General features: G+C 48.0%; 8 protein-coding genes across 8 annotated transcripts; 4 read left to right on the forward strand and 4 right to left on the reverse strand.

Moving 5' to 3' along the window:
- Positions 1 to 3: 3 nt before the first annotated feature.
- Positions 4 to 1,265, reverse strand: BAUCODRAFT_37427 (uncharacterized protein). The gene is made up of 3 exons (XM_007681115.1): positions 822 to 1,265; positions 499 to 732; positions 4 to 415 (listed from the first exon to the last, which is right to left on the reverse strand). The coding sequence occupies exons 1-3, from the start codon at positions 991 to 993 to the stop codon at positions 387 to 389; spliced, it is 435 nt and encodes a 144-aa protein (XP_007679305.1). The 5' UTR covers positions 994 to 1,265; the 3' UTR covers positions 4 to 386.
- BAUCODRAFT_37430 (uncharacterized protein) lies at positions 1,256 to 2,864 on the reverse strand. Its single transcript, XM_007681116.1, has 3 exons — positions 2,597 to 2,864; positions 2,489 to 2,530; positions 1,256 to 2,419 (listed from the first exon to the last, which is right to left on the reverse strand). The coding sequence occupies exons 1-3, from the start codon at positions 2,650 to 2,652 to the stop codon at positions 1,627 to 1,629; spliced, it is 891 nt and encodes a 296-aa protein (XP_007679306.1). The 5' UTR covers positions 2,653 to 2,864; the 3' UTR covers positions 1,256 to 1,626.
- Positions 2,865 to 2,874: 10 nt separating this feature from the next.
- BAUCODRAFT_251084 (uncharacterized protein) lies at positions 2,875 to 7,498 on the forward strand. The gene has a single exon (XM_007681545.1). It carries the CDS (start codon positions 3,316 to 3,318, stop codon positions 7,255 to 7,257), a length of 3,942 nt encoding a protein of 1,313 aa, XP_007679735.1. The 5' UTR covers positions 2,875 to 3,315; the 3' UTR covers positions 7,258 to 7,498.
- Positions 7,499 to 8,004: 506 nt separating this feature from the next.
- BAUCODRAFT_76361 (uncharacterized protein) lies at positions 8,005 to 8,904 on the forward strand (the record flags this gene model as incomplete). The annotated part of the gene is made up of 2 exons (XM_007681209.1): positions 8,005 to 8,156; positions 8,217 to 8,904. 2 exons carry the CDS (start codon positions 8,005 to 8,007, stop codon positions 8,902 to 8,904), a joined length of 840 nt encoding a protein of 279 aa, XP_007679399.1.
- A 745-nt stretch (positions 8,905 to 9,649) lies between these two features.
- Positions 9,650 to 11,098, reverse strand: BAUCODRAFT_75464 (uncharacterized protein; the record flags this gene model as incomplete). Its single annotated transcript, XM_007681151.1, has 1 exon — positions 9,650 to 11,098. The coding sequence occupies one exon, from the start codon at positions 11,096 to 11,098 to the stop codon at positions 9,650 to 9,652; it is 1,449 nt and encodes a 482-aa protein (XP_007679341.1).
- Positions 11,099 to 11,669: 571 nt separating this feature from the next.
- BAUCODRAFT_37435 (uncharacterized protein) lies at positions 11,670 to 12,394 on the reverse strand. Its single transcript, XM_007681117.1, has one exon. The coding sequence runs from the start codon at positions 12,187 to 12,189 to the stop codon at positions 12,019 to 12,021; it is 171 nt and encodes a 56-aa protein (XP_007679307.1). The 5' UTR covers positions 12,190 to 12,394; the 3' UTR covers positions 11,670 to 12,018.
- A 492-nt stretch (positions 12,395 to 12,886) lies between these two features.
- Positions 12,887 to 14,292, forward strand: BAUCODRAFT_76534 (uncharacterized protein; the record flags this gene model as incomplete). The annotated part of the gene is made up of 7 exons (XM_007681223.1): positions 12,887 to 12,921; positions 12,977 to 13,079; positions 13,140 to 13,208; positions 13,258 to 13,407; positions 13,464 to 13,754; positions 13,823 to 14,068; positions 14,140 to 14,292. 7 exons carry the CDS (start codon positions 12,887 to 12,889, stop codon positions 14,290 to 14,292), a joined length of 1,047 nt encoding a protein of 348 aa, XP_007679413.1.
- A 1,799-nt stretch (positions 14,293 to 16,091) lies between these two features.
- On the forward strand, positions 16,092 to 17,636 carry BAUCODRAFT_142156 (uncharacterized protein). Its single transcript, XM_007681546.1, has 2 exons — positions 16,092 to 16,696; positions 16,746 to 17,636. The coding sequence occupies exons 1-2, from the start codon at positions 16,390 to 16,392 to the stop codon at positions 17,444 to 17,446; spliced, it is 1,008 nt and encodes a 335-aa protein (XP_007679736.1). The 5' UTR covers positions 16,092 to 16,389; the 3' UTR covers positions 17,447 to 17,636.
- Positions 17,637 to 23,974: the final 6,338 nt, after the last annotated feature.

The raw sequence follows: 23,974 nt of genomic DNA on the forward strand, positions 1-23,974 counted from the left end.
GGAGAAGGAGGAGAGGGAGGCGGAGGAGTGGGAGGAGGAGGAGGAGGAGGAGGAGGAGGAGTAGGGTATGAGTGCTATGCCTCTACATGCGGTCTGATGTCCTCTCTGTTTCTGCTCGTGGTGGTTGCGGCTGCGATGTATTGGACGATAGTGGAGGGTCTGGATAGCAAGATTGAGTGTAATGCAACAGTTCGTGAGGGACATCACAGCACACTGTGTTTGCAGCCAAAAGCAAGTGCTCCATGATGGACTTCCCGTCCGCTTTCATAGCCTGACAACCTGTGCACACCACACGGAAAACGCCGTAAGCTCCTGCGCGTGCGAGTCAATACACTCATGACACCATCCCCCCCATCCCAACCAATTCGCTTCTCGCATACCATCATCTAATTCGCGAGAATCGTCTTCACCATATCTAGTTCACCGTCAGCGTTTCCTTCTTGCCTCTCACACTCAATGCCCCTCTCCACCACTCCGGACATGGTGGACGATACTCACCCATATAGTTCAACTCCCCACTACTCGTATCCACGGCTTTCAACAGCTCATCCACCTCCTCCTCACTCATCTTCTCCCCCAAATTCGTCAAAATATACCGGAACTGCCCCACGCCGATGAAACCCGTGAGCTCCTTGTCGAAGACCTGGAAACCGCGGCAGTACTCTTCGGGCTCGCCTGGGTCTCGGAAGCCGCCGGGTCGGTTGAGGAGGGTTTGGAAGGTGTTGAAGTCGACTGCACGTGCACATTATCCACCATCAGCATGTATGATTGGAGCGGGTTGGGAAGGGGGGGTGGTGGGGGGGGGAAACAAGTGGACGTACAGTCACCGCCGCGCACTTGACCTTTCAGGTCGTTGATCTCCGCCAATGTGGGATTCTGCCCGCATGCGCGTAGTAAGTCGCCGAGACTGTCGCCGTCGACGCGGCCGGTGCCGCGCTTGTCGAAGAGGGAGAAGGCTTCCTTGAAGTTGGTGCTTTGCGCCTGATCCGCCATCGTGTTTGTGTCAGTCTTGTTGTTACGCGGATTCACGTGACGTGCTGTCCGGTTGATATGCTCCAGCGCTGTATGTGTCCTCCCCTGAACTCAGGCGCTGGCGAATGATATGTACTTGCGTGACTTTCTTTGCGATCGCCGAATGCTGTTTGTTGATGCGGTGCATTTCGCGTCCCGCGGTTCTTCCTTCTGGAAGCCGCCGTTTGCAATGCAGGGTCCGCCTTCAGGAACGCGTGGTGAAAGGGAAGGCACGTACCATTGTTTGATCTCCGAGTCTGACTCGTTGTTGAATATGTGATAGTGGAGAGGAGGAGAGTTGGACAGAAGGACGAGGATTGCAGCACTGTAGAGAGTTCCACACACGCTGCGTGGTTACGCGAAAAGATCCCCGTCTGAGACACGGCGGCAGGACCCGCAGTCGGCACAATATACGCCACGGTTGCCAATGGCAACGAGAAAAGGACGTGATGATCAATTCGCGAAGTATCATGTACAGAATGGTTGGGCAGCACTTGGCCACCCTGGGAAGTGATTCGAAATCGCAGCTATGCAGTGTATATGTTAAAGACAGCCCAACCGCCACAGCGCCGACGCTTGCTCTAGAACGCCAACCGGAACCACCAGCGGATGCCTTCATTTCGTCCTATCAGGCGTGCTCGCCATGCCCTCACCCACACCTCGCAGCAGCACAATGGTGTTGCCCGTCCTCACACACTGCCCCAACTTCTCCCCAAACCCCAGCAGTCTCCCCCCCTCCACATGAAACACCCTCAGTTTGTCCTCTTCGCTCTCGGCGCGGTTGTTGACATTCACCACCTGCAGACTCTTCGCCGCCAGGTCCAGTATCCGGCCCACGCTATACTCCGCATGGTAGAAGAAGGTGCCCTTTGGTATTTTCGCGGTGATCGTATCCGAGCTCGCTTCCACGTACAGGTATACACGCTTGTCGAGGGGGATCTTCTCGTCGCCCTTGGCCGCCTTCTTCAGGTTCGCCGTCTCTTGCACTCGTGCCGCCGCCGCTTGCTTGGACGCGGATTGCGGCACTTTGGGCATGGCCGCTTTCTTCGACGCGCCCCATGCGCGCAGTTTCTCCAGCGCTGCGATGCCCTTCTCGCGCTGCGTCGGAGCCTGACCCTGCGGTCGTGCGCCGAGCGGGGTGAGGTTCGCGCAGTTGTGCTCGTAGGTCAAGCGGTGTTTGAGGCAGTAGGAACGATTGCATTTGTCGCAATGCACGCCGGTGACGAGGGGGGTGTTGATGAGGGTCTTGCAGGCCGGATCGGAGCATTGCTGTTCGTGGTTGAGGATGTTGGGTTTGGGCGAAGACGGGTATGCCCGCGGGTTGAAAGCTTCGGTTCGTCGTCGCGCCCATTCGCCGGCTTTGGGACAGGAGTGCGCATCTTCGGTTCTGTGGGGGCCGCAGAAGAGGCTGTGGAGGATTAGTAAGGTACTGGTGGCCTGCGAGATATGTGGTGAGGAGGTGGTGAGACGGACCTACCCTTTGCAGCTTTCGCATTTGAACGGAAGGAAGTCTAGCTGACTGGGACATGACATACGTCAGTACGTGGTTTCCTGCCACTGCGGGAAGGGGAGAATGGACACTTACTGACAGAAAGGCATGTGACATCTCGCGCCGATCGCTTCCACATCGCCTGTCGCCATTTCTGTATACGATGAATCTGCTGATGTTTGCGTGGACGCCATCTTCTACGGAAGGTATCCTCACTTCAACTATTTGTATTAGTACTGCTGTGGCAACACTTTGCTGAGTGAGCAGAGGCAAGAGGCAAGAGGCAGCCTCAGCGACGCCTACACGGCCAGAAGCTTCCAACACTTCTCGCAAGAAGAGAAGGAACGCTTCGGGCAACTCTGCCGAGCGACATGTGACAGGCTTCCAGAAAGGTATAGTGTGGTGCTTATCTGTGGCTAGCGCGTAGTGTGGAGATGGAGATGGAGCTGGACGCGGAGAAGGCGGGGCTTATCGACGCCGACACGTCCCGAGGCAGGCGCGGGTGCAGGCAAGGCAGACAAGGCAGGCAGGCAGGTGACTCCTCGCGCTTCGAGCTTCAGCTCCATTCGGTCCTACATCTATGCCATTGGTCACGCATTGGTAGGAGCTAGGAGAGCAGAGTCACGAGAGCTTACGTTATCCCCGCTCGACCCTCTGGCCCGCTCGTTGCTCCGTTGGCGGCTGCTGCTGCTGCTGCTGCGGGTATTCGTCCTTGTCGTTGTCGTCGTCGTCGTCGTCGTCGTGCTTGATGGAGGCTTGATTGCTGACACGACCACGCCGAGCAACGCAGTCACGCGTCATAGGCTACCGTCACGATGCTCCGCTTCCAGTCAACGAGCAGCACGGCCACCGTTCGACGACACTCGTTGACATCCTTATCCAGCCCACTACCACTACCTTTGACCCTCCATCAACCATCCGTCAGCCAAGCCATCCGTACAAGCGCCGCATTTGCCCAATCTCGGGGCTTCTGGGGCTGGCGGCGACCCAAAGACTACACCTCCCACCTCGATCCACTCTACGCCCGCTTCATCAAGTACCGCACCCTCAAGACACGAGCCAAGCTACTCGAGCGTCTCCGGCGTCGCGGCAAGTTCGATTGGGACCTCGGGCAGAAACCCTTCTTCAGCCCCAAGCACATCCGCTGCGCCTCCCACTTCAACGGCGGCGGTAACGGCCGTGGTCCGCGATGGGCGCGCTACGACCCGGACGAAGTCGACCCGTCGAGGAAGCGGGATGAGGTGGCGGAAGAGGGAGATGGCTACGAGCTCAGCCAGCGGGAGAAGGAGTGGAAGGAGCGGATGGAGCTCATGCGGAAACGCATCGAGAGTGACCCCTACGAAGCCATCTTCGGCAAGAGGTTCGAGCCCTTCTGGAGCCCGTTGGTGCCAAGCTGGATGCGGGAGGAGATGGGTCTGCAGGGCTGGCCGAAGCCGCGGAAGAACTCCCCAACTTCTGCCGAGCCTGAGACGGTCAAGCCCAGGACCGAGAGCGTGGCGGAAGACTTCACGTCTGCATATGAGAAGAAGGCTGTCTCACCTGCAGGCAGTGCTCGGCAAGAAGACAAGCCTGAGCAAGTGGGCGAGTCTTACTCTTCATACTCATCTACATCCTGGGATTCATGGTCGAACAAGGCGACGCGCACCGAGTGGGACTCTGCCTCCGGCAAGACGAAGCACTACGAGTACGACCCAGTATCAAACCGGATGGTGCAGGTTCCGAAACTGAAGGCTGCTGAGAATGCTGAGCCCAAGAAGATCGCGCCTGCCTCGGCCGTGGAGTTGAACAACGCTGCCGTATCCTTGCAACGTAGCAGGGACATGACTTCACTCATCAACTCGCCGGCCAACAGTAAGGCGTTGCGAGTCCAACCGGAATACCCGAAGCCGGTACCCATTATATCGCCTTCTGCATCTATCCCGACCTCGAAGCCCAGCGCACCACCGTCGCCGAAGGCCGTCGACTCACCTTCGCCAACGCCGAAGACTGCTGCGATTGCCGCTGAGAAGGATGTCGACCAACTGACGGCGAACGAGGTTCGCGCCAGAATGGGCAAGGTTACTCATCCTTCGGCCGCTGCGGAGCAGCTCGCCAACACGAAGCTGTCCGAATGGGACAAGGCCGAGGATGAGGTGCTGTCTGAAGCAAACCTGAACCGCGAGATGTTCGCCCTGCAACAGAGGAAGGCCTACCTACTGAGGCACCAGCATGGTCTGTTCCATATCGAGAAGTCGAAGCGTGAGCTCGCCAAGGTGGAGCAGCAGATGCTAGAGCTCGGTAAGCAGCACTCTGGCTCGGCTCCTGCTGCAGAGACGGATCTACGACCGTCATTGGCTGATGAAGCGCGGGCTGCTCAATTCAGTATAGAGCCGAAGGGGGTGCGAGAGCCTGTTGATACCTTGTCCAATCTTGTCGAGCAGTCTCACAAGGTGTCCCAGCGGTTGCAAACATCTCTGGACCGAGCAGCTACTAGCCCGAAGACTGCGCAGAAGGCTACAATGCTGCAACCGGCTGTTGAGCGCATGCAATCGAAGGAGTTGCCCAAGCCGCAAGACCCTGACGATGCCGCAGCACACGAGTCGACCGAGGCCGTCATGTCGCCATCAAGCGTGCCGAGGGAATGGGCCCAGCAAGCCGACTTGCTGCAAGCCAACCGCGTCAAGCGTACAGCGGCCAAGCGGCCGTATCCCATGACACGCTGGGTCGACGACATGGAGGCCCGCAAGGCTGCCTTTGATGCGAAAACGGCACAGACAAAGGCTGTAGATCCAGCGGCAGAAGAGAAGGCTAAGAAGCTGGAAAAGGCCAATGCTCTGCTTGAAGCCGAAGTGAAGGAGCACAAATTCCGCATGCAAGCTCATGAGAACAGGTACGCGCACAAAATCCGCAGTCTGCGGCAGGAGCTTGAGACGGCGTACAAGCAGAGTGCGGTGCACAGTGAAAAGCATGTTGAACGCATTCGGTTCCTGGAGAAGGAGTTGGCGAAGGCACAGAGAGCCGCTGGCGACAGCCTAAAGCTCGTCTCAGCAGTTACGCCGGCGGAGCAGAAAGTGAATGCCATGAAGGAGATGCAGGGTGAAGGCGACTTCAGCCCCAACATCGCCAGTTTCGCCGGCAGCGGGAAGTGGTATAAGCAGCCTACCGCTCCCGGCGCGGCTGCATCAACGAAAGCCGAGATCGAGAAGGTGGAGCAGAAAGCACGCGATCAGGCGCTCGTGAAGGAAGTCCGGGAGATCTATGAGCGCGAGTACGGCGTGATCGATGCAAGCCATCGGCAGCGGGTCTTCACCGGCTCCGAGGCACGAGTCTCTTCCACGAAGCCCAAGCAGGTGGTGGAGTTGGAGAGTGATGTTGACCTTGGCGAGGCGCTGGCGGAGCATGAGCGGAAACAAGGGTATCAATATCAGCAGGATGGGCTGGAGAAGGAGTTGGTTGCTAGAGCGAAGGAGGTTGAGGCGCAGCTGCAGCTGAAGAAGTCGGCGCGGTACGCAGTCAAGAATGACGGGCTGGAGGCGGAGATTGCGAAGCAAGAGCGGGAGGCGCATGAGGCGCTGCGGTTGATGCAGCCGGAGAGCAGTGGGAAGATGAGGAGTGTCATCTTTGATGGCATCAAGAGCGAGTTGCAGAGTGCGAGCACTGTCACCGCAAGCCCATCGGAGCCAGCCATTGTGAGCAACGCGAGTTCGACAGTCGTTCCACCGAGCGAAGCTTCAGTCCTATGGGAGCACCCTCCCATCTACAAAGTCCTCGCCTACGACGCCGGTAACGACATCATCACTAAGGCCACCACAACTGCCAACTTTACCGGCACGGAAACGGCCATCAGCATCCCGCAAGCACTGTCGCAGCTCTACCAGCCTGCTCGCTTCGTCACGCATTTCGCCGAACTGCAGCAAGAAGGGTGGCAAGTCATCTACGCCGCCCGCGATCTGCTCGTCTTCCGCAAGGTACAGATGCACGCTGCTCCGAAGCAAGAGCCGTTGCCGGAAGAGGATTGGCCCGCTTACGGCAAGTTGTGGCAATCTACGGGCATACATGATCATGGCCTCGTCAAGCCGAAGGAGAACGCATTGGCGCAAGAAGCGGCCGAGTACTACGATAAGTATAAGCCGGAGCCCAAGGCCTATGATCCGACGAGCATTGAGAACGGCAAGCTGATGCCCAAGGAGAACGCCATGGCACAGGAGGCGGCGAATGCCTATGATGCTGCACGGATGAGCATTAACCCCATTGATGGCACGTCGGGTAGGGTGACGGAGACGGGATCGAGGCCAGCGACGGGAAACTTTGCGAGTCCGACCGGGTTTGTGAACCACGATCCTGTAGTGGAAGTCTCGTCCACGGTGGAGGAGCAGCAGAGCAAGGTCAAGGACGCCATGAATACGAAGGACTCGCCGTCAACGAGTACTGCGACGGTCGCCTGGCAGGACGAAGACGTTGACTATGTGCACTACCCTCGCGTTCGTAGGCAAGAGCGCGTCTTCTCCGGTACTCGGCCATCGCCGAGGAGATGGAATGAACGCCACGAACGCCATCACCGCCGTGAGGAGCGTGAGCGCGAGCGGAAAGGCAGCGGAGCGTTGAAGTGGGCGATTGGGACTGGGCTGGGGTTCGCCACCGTGGCTTATACGGTTGGTGTACTTGCGGAGAAGACGAGGGAGGAGGAGAGGAAGAGGGTTGGTGAGAACTTGTGGGAGCGGTATGATCAGGAGAAGAGGAATGCCAGGTGGAGGATTGATACTGGGAAGTGGGAGTGAGTAAGAAAGGTGAAGTGAAGCGGTCTGGGTGGAATGAGAAAGAACTGGTCGAAGATGGCTCGTTTGGATGATACTAACGGGTTCTTGCAAAGGCGACATGGCGTTTGGCGTGGTGAACGTTGGCAACGGCGTCTTTGGGCGTTACAGACCGAACTGCTGGGTGGGTGCTTTTTAGATACTCAGCTCAAGTGCTGTAGATGATGGTCAATGAGAGACGAGTTTCCGCTCCTTATCACATCCGACCACTGACTCGTGCTGACGCCGCCAATGCCGCCCTCTTTGCTGTACCAACAACTGATAACATGATAAATACGTGGAGCCCACGCTATGGCGTATACAGCGCCGGCGTGAGAATTGCCCGCGAATTGCCGTCCTCACGATAGCAAGTTCGCTAGCGGAGAGTCTTCCGTCTCTGTAGTCGCGATCACTGCGTATCGGCCGATTCCGGGGATAGGATCAAAAGCCGACGTGCAGGCCTTCCGTCACCACTGGTCGGGCGGACTTATTTCCCCTTGACGCTTTTTGTGGGCACCTCCCACGCGCATCATTCTTTTTGTGGGTACGGCGGAGTCTGGAGGGAAGCATTGTGTCAATGCGTTCCAGCAGCGACCGTATTCTGGGGTTGTTGAGTCAGACATGGGCGGAAGCAGTACGGAAAACGGGGGCGTGCAGAATGTGCAGAGAGTACAGGCGCATTCAGTGCCGGTAATCGATACGCCGCCGCCGCCGGCGTGGACGGGGAGGATCATGACGGCGGTGCCTGTGCGGGTGACGGAGAAGGGGTCGAAGACGAAGACAGAATGGAACACCAAGGCGCTGGGCCAGAGGATGGCGGTGGATGCTGCTTGTGCCGCGACGGCGGGTGGACTCGTGGCGCCAGTCATTAGCATGATAGACAAGTAAGTCGTCCGCACCCGCAAGGAGAAGGCAGTATGACCGCAGGCGGTTGACCAGTCGAGCAGAGCGATCATAGAGAATGCGTCCGGACGAAGACCCATGATGACCTCCCTGAAAGCATCCCTAAACACATTATTACTACGACCGCATCGCTTCTTCACCTCCCGACCCTTCGCCTTGATATTCATGCTGTACAGCGGGACGTACCTCACGGCGAACAGTCTAGACACCTTCAAATCTACTGTAAACGCCAGGCCCGCGTCGTCGACCACATCGGGCCCGTCCAAATTCGCTGCAACGAGCGTCGCGAACCTGAGTCTCTGCCTTTACAAGGACAGCCAGTACACGAAGATGTTCGGTGCCGTCTCTCCTCGTCCAGTGCCACCGGTCACGTACGCGCTCTTCGCCGTGCGAGACTGCCTCACCATCTTCGCGTCCTTCAACCTGCCTCCCGTACTCGCCCCGCATCTGCCGCTTTCGGAGACGGCGGAACAGTACGTGAGCAGGGCGTCTGCCGCGCAGTTCCTGGCGCCGGCGGCAATACAGTTGTTGAGTACGCCCTTCCACCTGCTTGGTCTGGATCTGTATAACCGAAATGGCGGTACGACCTTCAGCGACCGCATGCGCAAAGTCAGGCTAGACTGGTTTAAGAGCAGCATTGCGCGGATGTGCCGCATCGTGCCGGCCTTCGGTTTCGGTGGGATTGTGAATAATGGGCTTCGACAGAAGTTCATGAAGGGCATTGAGTAGGCCCTCGCGACTGCGATCTGGAGAGATGTTGGAAGATATGTGCATCGACCGGCGTTTCGTGGGTGTTTTACGGAGGCGTTCTGAGCGTTACTGCAGCGGTACATGCGAGCTACCATAGATGTTACATTGCTCTAGACGCATGGGAAGGGTTGGGAGAGCCGCGTGTTGCGAGCGTGGCGTTGGTGGCTGTTACAGATCACGGCAGTATCATGTACGAATACTTACGGTCTCCACTATGACACCTCCAAATCCGCGTGCGTGAAGTCATGCAATGAATCGCTCCCTTTACGACTGCTGGGGATCAGTATCCCTTCTAGAGCCGGAACGCTTCCAAGGGTTTATCGGCCATTATCGCAATTCCACACCGTGTTATGTGACGGGGAAGCGGCACAGCCTGGCCGTGGTGTTTGCGTAACGCCCCAAAGCTCTTACATACGATGACGGGAAGTTGTTGAATAAACTTGCCTTATAGCACAACCAAACCTTCACCCAGACTTGAGATCTCGGCGGCTTCGGTAGGGTCGTCCGTGGCATGTGGAAGCGCAGCACAAGAGACCTGCGCATGTGGTTCGGAGAAGCTTACATTTGGCAGGCAATGCACCACAAGGCTGGGAAACATTCAAGCTCAGAGATCATCAGGCCTGTAGATTGCGTCTTCGCTTGATCTGGCTCGGTACCGGTAGCACACAACTTCCTCAGCTGGATAGCACTGGATTTGTAGATCCTTGGTTGCAATCGAGGTTGATCATGCTGCTGCTGAGGCTTGCTGTTGGCTGCTCTCTAGCGCTCCAGCGTCCATCTTGCCGTGGTTCTTGTCTGCTGACATCCCGCGCTCCACCCACTCCTGGCTGCTCATTTCGCTGAGTCGTGATAAGGCGCGCGCGAATGCGAATGCTTCCTCGTCGCCAGTGAAGATGCTGCTCGACTTCAGCGTCTCCATGTTCATGCCTAAATCGTCCATCAAACTCCGCATCGCGTCGTTCACGTTCGCGCCGCCTTCTTTCGCCTTCTTCGCACCAGACACGCCTGCCTTTGAACCGGCATGAAGGGCGTCGCCAATCTCGTCTTTGCTCATGAAGAGCTGCGGGAGCGGTACGGCAGTGGTAAGCACTAGCTTGGCGTGAGCCTCGTACGCAGCGTCAAGGAAGGTGATAAAGCGTCGCGCCAAATCTCGACTGCGAATGTTCATGCTAGGCACGTCCGTGATGATGAAGGCGTCGTAGCTGCGCACAAGCTCGAGGTAGTCGGCAGCGCCGGTTGCTTTGCCCATAAGTTCTTGGAAAGTGAACCGGCAGGCTCGGCCAGACGCTCGCGGTACTTCGATCTGGCGGCCCCATACGGTGTGCGTCGCCGGATGAGGTGGGTCGTCTTTGAAGTCCCCCAGAAAACTGAACCAACGATCCGCATGGTCTTTCGCATTCGCATCAAGAGGGTGATGGTAGACGTTTGACGTTGGTCTTGGCATTTTGCGGTAATCCGTCGTGGAATCCAAGTTGAGGACCCTCAGCTTCTCCAAGAGCAAGTTGATGCAAGGTATGAAGGAGTCCCGCTGGATGCCGTTCTTGTACAACTCCGTCGGATGTCGATTGCTCGTTGTGACTAGCACCGTACCGTGAGCTAGCAAGCTCTCTATCAGCCGCCTCAAAATCATCGCATCTGCCACGTCTGTGCACTGAAACTCGTCAAAACATAAAACGGTCGCTTTCTCTGCAATGTGCGCTGCAACAAAGGGTATCGCGTCTATGTCGTTTCCATGGGTCATCTTCATCTTATGAAGCTCCTTGTGTACTTCTTGCATGAAGTTGTGGAAGTGTATGCGTGTCTTCGATTGGATTGTCTCGGGCAGAGTGTCGTAAAACAAGTCCATGAGCATAGTCTTGCCGCTGCCGACGTCTCCGTACATGTACAGTCCTTTCGGTAAATTGGGCGGCATTGTCAACTGCAGCGTCTCGCCGCTGCTGCCGCCGCCGAAGATGGAGCCGAAAAAGGACTTCTTTGGCGGCTGCAGAGACTCGATTGTCGGCTGCACGACTTTGGGGGGATTGTACTTTAGTAGAGCATCGTGTAGATCTTGCAGAGCTTGCACGAGAGTCCGCTGATGCTCGTCATTCTTCAGCCTTCCGCTTCTTACCCGGCTGTCGTACTCCTCGATGGGGCCATGGGGACGGTATTCCTGTTTGCGGTACTCGGCCATTGTTGCCATCTTGCGTGACCCGCTGCCGCATACATACGTATGTTGCCTCCCCTGCCAGCGCGACCCCTCCACCGTAAACGTGCTGCCGCGCTGCGAGCCATAGCGAGCAAGGCAGTCGGTGCACAGTCTTCTCTTCTGATTTCTCGTACTTATGCGGGTTCTGCTCTGCCTCGACAAGCTTCTGAGGATCAGGATCGCTTCGTTGGATGCCATGTCGAATGCTATCCGTGGGCGGTTCGGGCAGAATATCCGAGCGTCCTAAGTGTATCTTGCAGGTATCATGGTGCGATCGCTGAAGCAGTTAAGACTAGAGGCTGCCGATGCTAGTACACCATCGTAGTCTTTCACGGTCCCATGTGCGGGAACCTTGACGTGTAAATGGAATATCAAACCTCACGCATTGGCGACGAGCTTCTTACGGTTGTCTTGGTTGCACATGTAAACGCGAAGCTTCCAGGTTGAAACCCCACGCACGTGGCTCGGCACGCGGCAGAACGTGCAACGTTTCCGTGATATCCTCAACCTGCCGCGTTGTGCATACATCTGTATACTGCCAGCTTGAGAGGTTAATGTAGAAGGCTAGTTGATAGGGTCGCTTACTATTTAAGGATCTCGAGGAATTGTAGCGCAAGAGGGGACTATAACAGTAATGTCCCGCGGATGAAGATCAACAGCATCAGGCCGTCGACTACTCCGCACGATTTGTTTTCTTACGCATGAAGGCTCAATGGGAAGACATAACGGTGTCATAGAAGACTTCGTTCTCAAGAGAAATACCGGTAAGACGAGCCTCAGATTGAAACCTGCACGACTCGATCAACACGGCTGAGCCACAGGCCATCCGGTACTGAACTCCAGCTTGTTTCATCCAAACTAAGATTGGTCTGCTGAAAGCCAGCACCCGGCTTCATGTAGTGCTATTAGATGACTACGCTTTGCTGCCCTGGGTGGTAGATCACGCCTTGACCGCCAGGTGCATACGTATCGTTTGCATTGTGTCCCGCATCGACTCCACCGCCGTCTCCCTCTAAGCAATAAACACCGTTGCGGTCAGTGAAGCCGTCAGTCGCGCGCTGAGAGCAACAAACCATAATACGATAGGGGTTTCCGCCGTCAGTACTCGGGTTGTTGCAGCAGGTTCCTTCGGAGAAGAAGAGGTAGTAACTAGTAGATTACACGATGAGGTTCGTATACCTCGAATCTACACCTATCCGCTCATGGCGCGTTATCCGTAACCTCCCTCGCTTTAATCTCGTTAGAACCATAGCTCTCCGGAGATGCACAGCAATCTTTGGGCGACCGCGGAGGACCCCGCATAGTATAGTTCTACCTTTGACGTAGACCTCTTGCGTCAAGCGCCCTGCTCATCGACCTCAGAGCTGGTAGCTACCCCGCGAGCGGGTACAGGCGTGAGAGCTGGTCATTGCTGCTGCTTTTCTAGGAGTGATATAATGTAGAGTAGGTACTAAGCTTCTTCCACTTCCGAAGGCGGAAACGACCACACTTTCAGCAACGATCTGACCACCGCACGGAACAGTCACGCATTGGTATGAGCTATGGGATCGCAGGGAAGGAAGAGCATATCGCTGCTCGCGGGCACGACTCATTGCCATATGGCTGATACAGGTACCACGTCTTAACGTGCATGACGGGTGCTCAGCCAGTTGACGCTGGTTGGGCTGAGATCAGACCGTTCGAACCTGAATCAGGGCAATGCCTGCGCAGGGACATGCTTCTTCTCGCGCTTCCTGTGTTGATGACTTACTCGAATATAGCAATACCACCATCATGTCGACCGACAAAATCACGTTCTTGACGAACTGGTGTGGCAACAGCTGACACAGAACAGTGTATGGATGTAATGCTGATGTGGATTAGGCACGCCACGCCGTACCATGCCCCGCTGTACCTTTCTCAGGCGAAGGGATACTTCAAGGACGAGGGTATCAAAGTCGCTCTACTTGAGCCGAACGACCCTAGCGTGAGTGCTGGGCTAGTGAGCGAGTCTCTGGCTGGCTAGTTGAGCCTGACCGATGAACAGGATGTCACCGAGATCATTGGAACCGAGAAAGTGGACTTGGGCTTCAAAGCCATGATCCACACTTTGGCCGTATGTGCGCAGCCGTATAGAAATCGGTGTATGTTGATGAGATATCTAGGCCAAAGCTCGCAACTTCCCGGTCCTTTCAATCGGCTCTCTTTTGGACGAGCCATTCACCGGCGTCGTATACCTGAAAGACTCCGGTATCACCACCGACTTCCGCACTCTCAAGGGCAAGAAGATCGGCTATGTAGGCGAATTTGGCAAGGTAGATCCTCGATCACAGCATCTTGCCGTGGATGCACGCGCTGAACGCTCGCCCAGATCCAGATTGACGAGCTTACCTCTCACTACGGCATGGCTCCGACTGACTACACGGCTGTCCGTTGCGGCATGAATGTCTCCAAGGCTATCATCAAGGGTGAGATCGATGCTGGCATTGGCCTCGAGAACGTCCAGATGGTCGAGCTTGAGGAGTGGCTCACTGCGCAAGGTCGCCCGAAGAGCGACGTTCAGATGCTTCGCATTGACGAGCTGGCCGAGCTGGGTTGCTGCTGCTTCTGCTCCATCCTCTACATCGGCAACGAGAAGTTCATCTCCGAGAACCCGGACAAGGTATGCTGAAGGGTTAATCTTGTAGTTTGTTTGAAACGATCGCTAACCCTTCGACCTATCGTCTTTAGGTCCGTGCCTTTATGCGTGCCGTCAAGAAGGCCACCGACTTCGTGCTTGCAGAGCCGGAAACCGCGTGGGCGGAGTATGTCGACTTCAAGCCAGCCATGGGTACTCCGCTCAACCGCAAGATCTTCGAGCGCAGCTATGCCTACTTCTCGAAGGACCTCAAGAATGTCGAGCGCGACTGGACGAAGGTGACCCGTTACGGCAAGAGGCTGGGCGTGCTGGACGAAAGCTTCACGCCCAACTACACGGTAAGATACTGATGACCAGCAGAGTATGGAAGGTGTGACATGTGCTGACATTCCTACCCATTGATTTGAAGAACGAGTTCTTGGACTGGGCTTCGGAGGGTGAGCAAACTGATCCAACTGGTGATCAGAAGCGCATGGTCGCGTTGCAGCAGGAGGTCGCCGAGAAGGGTGGCTTCAAGAGATTGGACGTAGAGCGTGTCTCTGCTGTGACTGCGTCTGCTTAAGCAACACTGGTGATTACCCCCGAGCTCCCAAAGGCTGTCGGGCTTACTCCGTCTTTGAGCGTGCCAAAATGGCCATGGGAGGGAAGGATATGGCAGCTAGTGTTGACTGAAGCAGGGTCAAGTGTGGCCGTCCCCTCATTTACATGATAGAAACAACAATCAAATTGCTTCATCGAAATTGCTAGAACGCTTCATCACCTCTCCTTGCCGTCACCGAACACCAGGCTGTTCCACCCCTTATGACATTGCATAGCCAAAAACGAGCGTCACCAAAGCTTACAGGTTAGACAGGATCCCTTTTCGTGGGCAGCGGTGCTAGGGCACCGCCAAAACTCGGTGACACCGTCGCCTCGTTCTCGACCTCTTCGTGAGCCCTGCGTATACCACTCATCCCCCGAAAAAGAAGAGGTAGTAAAAATCCGTCGCCGTTGATACCCCACCAGAATTGGCAAGAACCCTCGTTGGGCGCACTTCGGACTGTCGTATTGTACTCCAGACGCGAGATGTTGTTGGTTGCGATCTTTAGTGGAGGCTTCTACATTTTCACTTGGTAGATGTTCTGCGAAAGGGAAGCGAGTGAGAGATAATATGGCGACTTCGGATCATGGCGAAGAGATTCGGATCAATGCTGCTGTAGGATGCGTTTTTCGATGGTATGCCGATGCTGCCGTGATCGGTCCAAGTTCCTACGGCCATGGACGGGCTGCTGGCGACCCCATCGTCGCTGTTCTTCGATCCCAAATGCGAGACGGCGTAGTCAATGTAATATGCCTTCTCTGACGCAATATAGGACACATCCGGTGCCTACGCAGTGCAACCGTGTCAGTAACGTAAGCTCAAGCGATGCTCTACACTCATAGCCAGAGAACCTCGCTGCCTGGCAGATTGTTCAACGATCCATTTGGCAAGGGCGAGCCGTGATCTGTCCACAAGCCTCAGATGCTGGGTGCGGGCGAGATGGCGAGCCTGTCGTCTGTTGTGAACCGATAATAGGTACCGTGTCCGTCAAAGACTGGTTTGGGCTCGTGGTAAAGTCCCTGGCACGCGCCGGTGCATACGCCAGGCTTCGGGTATCTTCGGAGCTTGCGCGCATAACGCATTGACGGAAGCGACCGTGGGTATGCCACGGAGTACTCGCAGAAAAGGGCCACTGTTGTCTAAGGGTAGAAAGTGGAGCGCACGTAGTGGTGTAGGTGTGGCAGTAGGATGGTGTTCAAAAATTCAGAATCTCTTGTAGATGACTGATTGTGTCATCCTACTTCGAGTCAATGCATGGCCGAAGGAGGCCGTGACATAGGGTTTCAGTGGATGCTTGCAGGATCGGGGCTGAGTGGCTCTTCTCGAGGCGAAGCAGCTCATGTTGCCGCATCTTCTCGCCCCAGAAGTGATATCAGCTACTTGTCACGGGCATGATGACTTCGAAGGAACAGACGTCTGCTCCAACACGCGTCTGACCGATCCATCTCTCTTCAAAGTTGGTCTTATGCTTCCTGCAATGGACTGCTTGAGCCTTTCCCAGGGTTGCACACGCGGTCCCAGTTCATGGGAGAGGTGATCCTGCGTTGGTCAGGCTCCATTTCCTGCGAGCTTACAAGCATCGCAGTCTTGTGCGGTGTGCGGTTCAGGTGATTACGTGTGTAGTCTCTGGTAAGAGCATGCTCAAGGTATGGCGAACTGTAATACGCCCGACGTGGTACGCATCTTAGAAGCGAGGGGCGGGTACGCCCGAGTCCAAGCTCGTCACAGTACGCTACCCTTCCTATTCCACACACTGCGTTTGATACAAATCCTTCCACATGGGCGCTTACAAGCGCTCGAGGCGCTACGAAAGTGCACAGGCATATGAACAAATGCTTTGAGCTTATGATGAAGCAGCGTACTTACAAGCTAGCGAAGAACGCAACGCTGCACAGCTGCTCTTGGAGCTCTCCTAGAACTCACTTCTCCGCTCCCATCAATCCGAGGTCGCAAAGGAGCGTCGCAGATCGCTATGTATGAAGAGTAAGTGCTACGGTCGCAGCTGCTATCGTAAGTTGTGTATGTGTCCTCATCCTGTCAACCTTTCCACACCAACATCAAGATACTCTCTTTGCCCAAATGCCACCCAATGGCGCGCACGCCAATGGCTCCCCTGCTGTCAAGACGGTAGGCTACATCGGCCTAGGGAACGCAGGCTTCTCTATGGCCTCCAACCTCCCCAAAGCAGGCTACAGCCTTGTCGTTCACGACATGGATACGGAAAAGGCGAGGAAGGCGGCCTCAGAATGGCACAACACCACGGCTGCCGAGGGGAGACCCGAAGCCTTTGTGGAATGCGAAGTTATTGTCACCATGCTGCCGCAAGGGAAGGTCGTTCGAGAGGTGTTGTTCGGCAAGGACGGTATTGCTCGCGGACTGAAATCTGGTAAGAGACAACCTTACCCAACATTGAGCGGAATCGGCTGACCGCGAAGGCACTATCGTCGTCGACACGAGCTCCTCTTCTCCCTTCGATACCATTGCCCTAGGTAAAGAGCTGGCTCAACACTCCCTCCAGCTCGTCGACTCGCCCATCACACAGACGTACATGCACGCAACCGACGCCGGCGAGTCAACGCTCATGGTTGGTGCTGACGACCCCGCGGCCTTTGCGAAGGTCAAGCCTATCCTGCAGTGCATGGCAGGCTACATCTTCCCCATGGGCAAGCTCGGTAATGGGCACGCGATGAAGACGTTGAACAACTACATTATGGCATCGTCCATCTGCGCGCTGAGCGACAGCCTCGTCACAGGACAAAAGTATGGCCTGGACCCACAGCAGATGATTGATGTGCTGAACGTTGGCACCGGTGTCTGTTTTCCAACGCTTGACACGTTTCGCCGTGACGGCGTGACACGAAGGTACGATAGCGGGTTTGGTCTGGCGCTGTTGGTGAAAGATTTGGGGATCACCGAGGAGTTTATGGAGTACAACGGCTTCGAGACAGAGTTGCCGCATCTGACGAGGAGGTATCTTAGAAACGCGTTGGCGGAGGTGGAGCAAGATGCGGATCATGCGAAGTGTCTCGTAGGATGGGAGAAGAGGGCGGGCGTGAAGATCAAAATGACCGAGAAGGTGCGTAATATCCCGCCAAAGGACTTCGAACATCGGTTGGAGGGTTTGAACCGATCTTAAGGTATAGCGACCTCCGTGAAGTTTAGAATCCTCTCCAGCGCCTTGCAGAAGCAAAGCGATCCGATAAAACAGGGGTGCAACGCACTGTTGTTATCAAGCGTTCGCCGATATAGTCCGCCGTAGCAGAGACAACTAGTAGGCTTAGACTCGTAACAAACTAAGAGGGTCTAAGGCCTCAGCCTACACGCCCGATAGTCAAGTGGATCAAGACATTGTAGTATTTAACGGTCACCTCCTAGTATCCCTAAGATTCTACTATAATTATTTAAAGGTATAACTAAGTTATACTATTAAGGACTAAAAAAGTTAACTTAAAGTTTTAGAAGCTTAGATTTAGCCTAAATAAAGCTAGTAATAGCTTTTATAAACTCTTTTTATAGAATAAAGTATAGAAAAACTAAAAAATATAATAGATTATTAGAGCTACTTTAAAAAAAAATAAAAAAAAATAAATAAAAAACTTTCTTAAGTTTTAATAAGCTAACTAAAGCTTTTATTAATAGTCTTATAGTTTATATAGACTTTATATTCTATAAAAAGCTTAGGAAAACTATAGCTTATATTATAAAAACTTATATAAAGCTTAAAAAACTAAATCTAATAAAGTAGTTTTTAAGAATTAATAAATAAGTCTATATAATATATATACTATAATCTAAAGCTATAAAGAACTTATTTAATAGAATAAAAAGCTAATTTAAATAAATCTATTTAATATAAATCTATATAAGATATAAAAAATTAAATAAATAGATTTTTAAATAGAAAAGTAGTTTTAATATAAGATTAAAAGTTTTTATTAAAGTTCTAATAGTTTTAAGAGATTCTATATATACTAAAAAGTATTAGAAAACCTATAGCTAGTTAATAGAAACTCTATAGTATAATAAGAGACTTAATAAATAAGTTTTTAAATAGAAATAGAGTTTTAATTTTAGACTAGAAGTTTTTACTAAAGTTCTAATAGTTTTAAGAGATATATTATTATAGAGAATAAGAGTAGTATTATAAACGTAATACTATAGGTTAGTCTTAGCTAATTAGTAACGCTATATAGTTATATAACTAACTATTCTACTAAACGACTAGTCGACTAACTAAGTAATCTATTTAACTAAGCTACTACTATAGTAGATAGTCGGTATAAGATATAAATCTCCTTTATATATAATTATAATAGATTTTATAGTTAGGAGTTTATATTTAACTTATATTATAAACCGACTAATTAGAATTAACTTATTATCTTATTCCGATCTTTTATATCGATTATACTTTAACTAAGTAATACTTTACTATTAACTACTAGACTACTCGACGAGTACTAACTCTACTTATAATAACGGAATTACTTAACTTCTATTATATAAATATAATAGTATATAATACTTTAAATACTTTTAAGAATATCTATTACTAGAAGACTTAAGTAGAATATCTCTACTTCTAGTAAAGTAGAAGATACTAATATTATTATATACCGTTATACTTATATAATAGAAGTTAGGTAATTCCGTCGTTATAAGTAGAGTTAGTACTTATTAAGTAGTCTAGTAGTCGATAGCAAAGTATTACTTAGTTAAAGTATAATCGATATAAGAGATCGGAATAAAGTAATAAGTTAATTCTAATTAGTCGGTTTATAATATAAGTTAAATACGAACTTCTAACTACGAAATCTATCGCTTATTATATATAAAGGAGATTTATATCTTATTATAGCTTATATCGAGCTATACTTAATAGTCGCCTTCTACTCGCTATTAAGCTATACTTAATAGTAAGTAGTCGAGCTAATATCTTAAGTACTACTAGCTCGACTTACTAAGAATCGAGTACTAAGGCGTAGCTACGTCTATACTAATTATATTATAATACTATTCCCTCTTTACTTAAAATCGTCTTAATTCTAAATTATTCGACTATATTATAAGATATTATATACTAGCTAAAATAGACTTCGACTAGTATAAGAGATTCTTAACTATAGTTATCCTTCTTCTATTCCTTATAACTAATACTTCTTGTCTAGAAAAGAGTATATTAAGATAGAGTTATTATTACGACTTAAGTACTTAGAGTATATATATATAGGTAAGCTATATATTAATCTCTTATAGGAATCTCTAAATAAGACTTAGGCCTAGCTTTATAAAGAGATCGATAAGGATAAGAAAGAGCTCGCTTATATTATAGTATAGTTAATATATAAGAAGAAGATCTTATAGTAGATAAATAATCGATCTAAGAGGAAAGCATAATACTTAATAGATATAATAGATAGATCGGGCGAGCTAGAAGATAATAAGCCTTCTACTCCTTTAGACTATCTTACTACTACGTCGATAGTTAGTTTATCCCTAGTAGTATAGGAGATATTATAGAATATCGACTAGCTTATCGACTTTAGTAGAACTAGCGTAGAAGTATCTAGTAGTTCTTAAGATTAGTAAGTAGTTCCTAGATATTATCCGAGTCTAGGTAGCCTTTCTATTTAATAAGGTAATTCTAACCTTCTTATTTTAGGATTTTTTCGACTTCCTATTTAGTTGCTTTCTAGTCTTCGTAGTAGAATATAGTTTAATAGAGTATTTCGAGATCTACTAGTTCTAGAAAAGAGATATAGAATACTAGATATATTCTAGTATCTTTCGGAAGTTTAAGTCGGTAGTTTACTAGTAACTATTTCTTAAAGATTATAAAAGGTCCGACCTTAACCTAGTTAAGCTTCTTACTATTTCTCTTAGTCTTAAGGTTCTTTATAAGGAGATAGACCTTATCCCTCTTTTTAAGCTAAAGACCTATAATCGATTTAGATTTTACTACTATCTTTATAGAAGATATATAAATATTATTATAATATAGTTATTATAGCTTAGTAGTATAATCTACGCCTACTTATATATATAGTCTAAGTACTAGTAATATATCTAGTCTTAGAGAATATCCGAAGTTTGCTTTATAAGGTAATACTTTCGTTATATCTAATATATAGCTATTTAGCGCTACTTAGGCTATTAGGAGAAGTAACGACTAATTGTCTTAAGCGTAATTAATATAAGCCTATAGATATACTTCTAATATCTAATTTGTCCGCTTAGTCTACTTATCGGTCTATAGTCGGAAGGCTGTCGATAGTTTATAGCTAATTCCGAGATTAGAGACGAATATTTACTAATAATTAGATCGAAATATTAGCCCTCTATTCGATATAATAACCTTTAAGTATCTATAGTAGCGGAATAGCCTATCTATTATAAGATATACTTACTATTCGGCTATAATTATAGTATTATATATAATAAAGTATATATACTTTATAAGCCTATCGACTATAACGAGTATTAAGTCGTATATTATCTTTATTACTAGATCCTATAATTTCGGTAGTAGTCCTATAAAGTCTATAGTAACTTCTTTCTATAGTCTTTTTAGAGGTAGTTATATTATCGGTTCCCTATATACTATATATCTTACTAACTTATTTATCTAATATTCGACGTATCTTTTAATATAGTTTACTATATACCTTTTTATATACAGGAACGTAAAGCATTATTATACTAGCTTTATAGTTTTTATAACTCCGGGGTATTCTCGTTCTAGTAAGTTATAGTAATATATAATTACCCTACTAATTTGTTTCTCTAATATAACGAACTTCTTTTATTTATTAATTAGGAACTCTTCTTCGTAGTTATCTAGTATCTATATTATTATATTAAATTCCTATATATTAGCGGATAGTATCCTATCCTTATTCGTCTTTAGAATTCGCTACTATTATATAATATATCTTTCTATATAGTCCGACCTTCGACTAAGAGCGTCTACTCTAGTATTATCTTTACCTAGTATATACTAGATTATAAACTTATACTATCTTAAGAGTTCTAACTATTAGGCTTATTATTAGGTTAACTCTTTAGTAGTAGTAAAGTACGTTAAATTCTTATAGTCGGAGAAGATCGTAACTTTTAGTACTCCTTCTATATAGATCCTTTAGTATTATAGGCTTATAATAATAGCTAAGAGTTCCTTATTATAGATATCGTAGTTTGCTTCTACTAGACTTAACTTCCTCGAGTAATAAGCTACTAGATATCTTTATCTATTCTCTTCTTAAGTAAAGTATACTCTAATTATATAGTTAGAGATATCTATCTCTATTTATATAGGTTTAGTAGTATCGAATATCTATAGGACTAGTACTTCGATATATTACTTCTTAATTAATATAAAGACCTTATCTTAGGCCTTAGTCTATTTAAAGGCTTTATCCTTCCTTATTAAGTATATTAATAGTTCTAATATCTTAGAGTATTCTAGTATAAACTTTCTATTATAGTTCGCGAGTTCTAGGAATACTTATATTTCCTTAATAGTCTTCGGCTATAGCTATTCCTATATTAATATAATCTTATCTAGACTAATTTATATACTATAGATTCTAATAATAAATCCTAGGAACTCGACTTCTTTTTTATAGAACTTATACTTCCTTAGTACTATTCTAAAGCTCGTCTTAGAAAGTCGTTAAAAGACTTCCTTAATATTCTAAATATATTACTATAGAGATCCTTCGATATAGATTAGAATATTGTCGATATATACTATAATAGTAATATCGATTAGATCTCTAAGTACTATATTAACTAGTCGTTAGTATATTATAGATAAGTTTATTATTCCTATAGATATTATAAGGAACTCGTAGAGTCCTAGTTTAGTCCGGAATACTATAAGCTATTCTTATCCTTCTTTAACGCGAATATAGTAGAACGCGTCCTTAAGGTCGATTTTAGTAAACTAGTTTACTTTACTAAGTCTATCTCTTAATTCTTCGATATTTAGTAAAAAGTATCGGTCCTTTATTATAATATCGTTAAGCTTCCTATAGTCGACTACTATTCTTAACTTGTCTATATTCTTCTTTAGAACGAATAGAGTTAGCGAACTTACTAGTAACTTAGATAGCCTTATCTATTCTCTTATAAGGTTCTTATCTATCTATTCCTTTTAAATTTTTAATTCCTTTTCTAATATTATATAGATAGGTCCCTATAGTAGCTTCTTGCCTAGTTCGAGCTTAATCTCGTAGTCCTATAGTATATATATAGGCAAGGTAGCTTTGCCTTCCTCTTTCTAAAAGAGCTATATATACTCCTTATACTCTTTAGGGATCTCTAGTAGTATATACTTACTACTACTTCTATTTTAGTAATCCGGCTAACCTTTATCGGTATTTAATAGAGATAAGATATTATCGTTTAATCCTCGCTTTAGTAGATTAGCTCTCTAGGTTCTATTTAGCTATCTTACTTTATCTACTATTAAATACTATTAATATATAGGCTCTATATAATTTATATAATTATACTATCTAAATATAAGTACTCCTATTCTCTAGTTAACTACTAGATTATAATATCTTAACTAAGGTATTTCTAAAATAATATCTTCTATAGCTATCGATATAATATCTAATATAATAACCTTATAGTACTATTAGATATCTAGTAGAAATAGTACTATTTCGCTATCTACTATAGATATTAGTACGCTGTCCGCTATAAACAATTCGTATCTATCTTTCTTTATCTAGATAGCGATTCTACTTCGTTTTATATATCTTAGCGATATAAAGTTCCTACTTACGTCTAAGTCGACTATAATTATTATCGATTTTCCTTTAATAGTAGCTATAGTACGAAATACTATATATTCTAATACTAGAGCTATTATACTATATAGTTCCTATTAAGTACTTCTATTAATAGGTCGTCCTAGTTTTTTAATATTCTCTAGTCTTATAGTATAATTCGTTCTTATATATATTATCGTAATATAAGAAATTGTTCTATCTATTAGTCTCTAGTTAGTAGTTAAGCGCTATTAAGATTTCGTATCTTTTTCTTTAGTAGAGTATTATACTCCTATTAGTATTATAGCGCTACTATCTTAGCTTATTAGTTAGTTACGCCTATAAGAGCTTCTCTAGCTTACTCTCTTAAGTTAAGCGTAACTTAAATATATTATATCTAACTATAGCGAGTTTTAAGGTTCTAAACTATACTCCTTATTTGCTTATTAATAAAGAGCCTATTCGGAAGTAAATAGCTATTAGGCGTAAATTAGCTTCCGATTAGTAGTTACTCTTATATAAGCGTTTTAAAGTCGTAGTCGACTTTATAGAGTCGATAATTCTAGAATATATTATAGAAGTAGCTAATTATCTAATCGAAGTATTCTAGATAGAGATATCGTTTTCTATTAATCTTTAGAAATACTTCTTTATATTATTAAGCTATTATAAGGAAGAGTTCTATTACTTAGCCTTTTCCTTCTAAACTAAAATAGTAAAGCTCGTTTCGTTTATTATCTAATACTTCGTCGTCTAATAATTATTCGCTAATATCTTCTTTATTAGTATTACTTTATTTACTATCTTTCTATATTATTTCTTCTTCGGAGTATTATTCTAGAGTTTCTAGTATCTTAAGTCTCTAAGTACTAATTATATTAATA

This window comes from Baudoinia panamericana (assembly GCF_000338955.1).
Source record: "Baudoinia panamericana UAMH 10762 unplaced genomic scaffold BAUCOscaffold_11, whole genome shotgun sequence".
NCBI classification, from domain to species: Eukaryota; Fungi; Ascomycota; class Dothideomycetes; order Mycosphaerellales; family Teratosphaeriaceae; genus Baudoinia; species Baudoinia panamericana.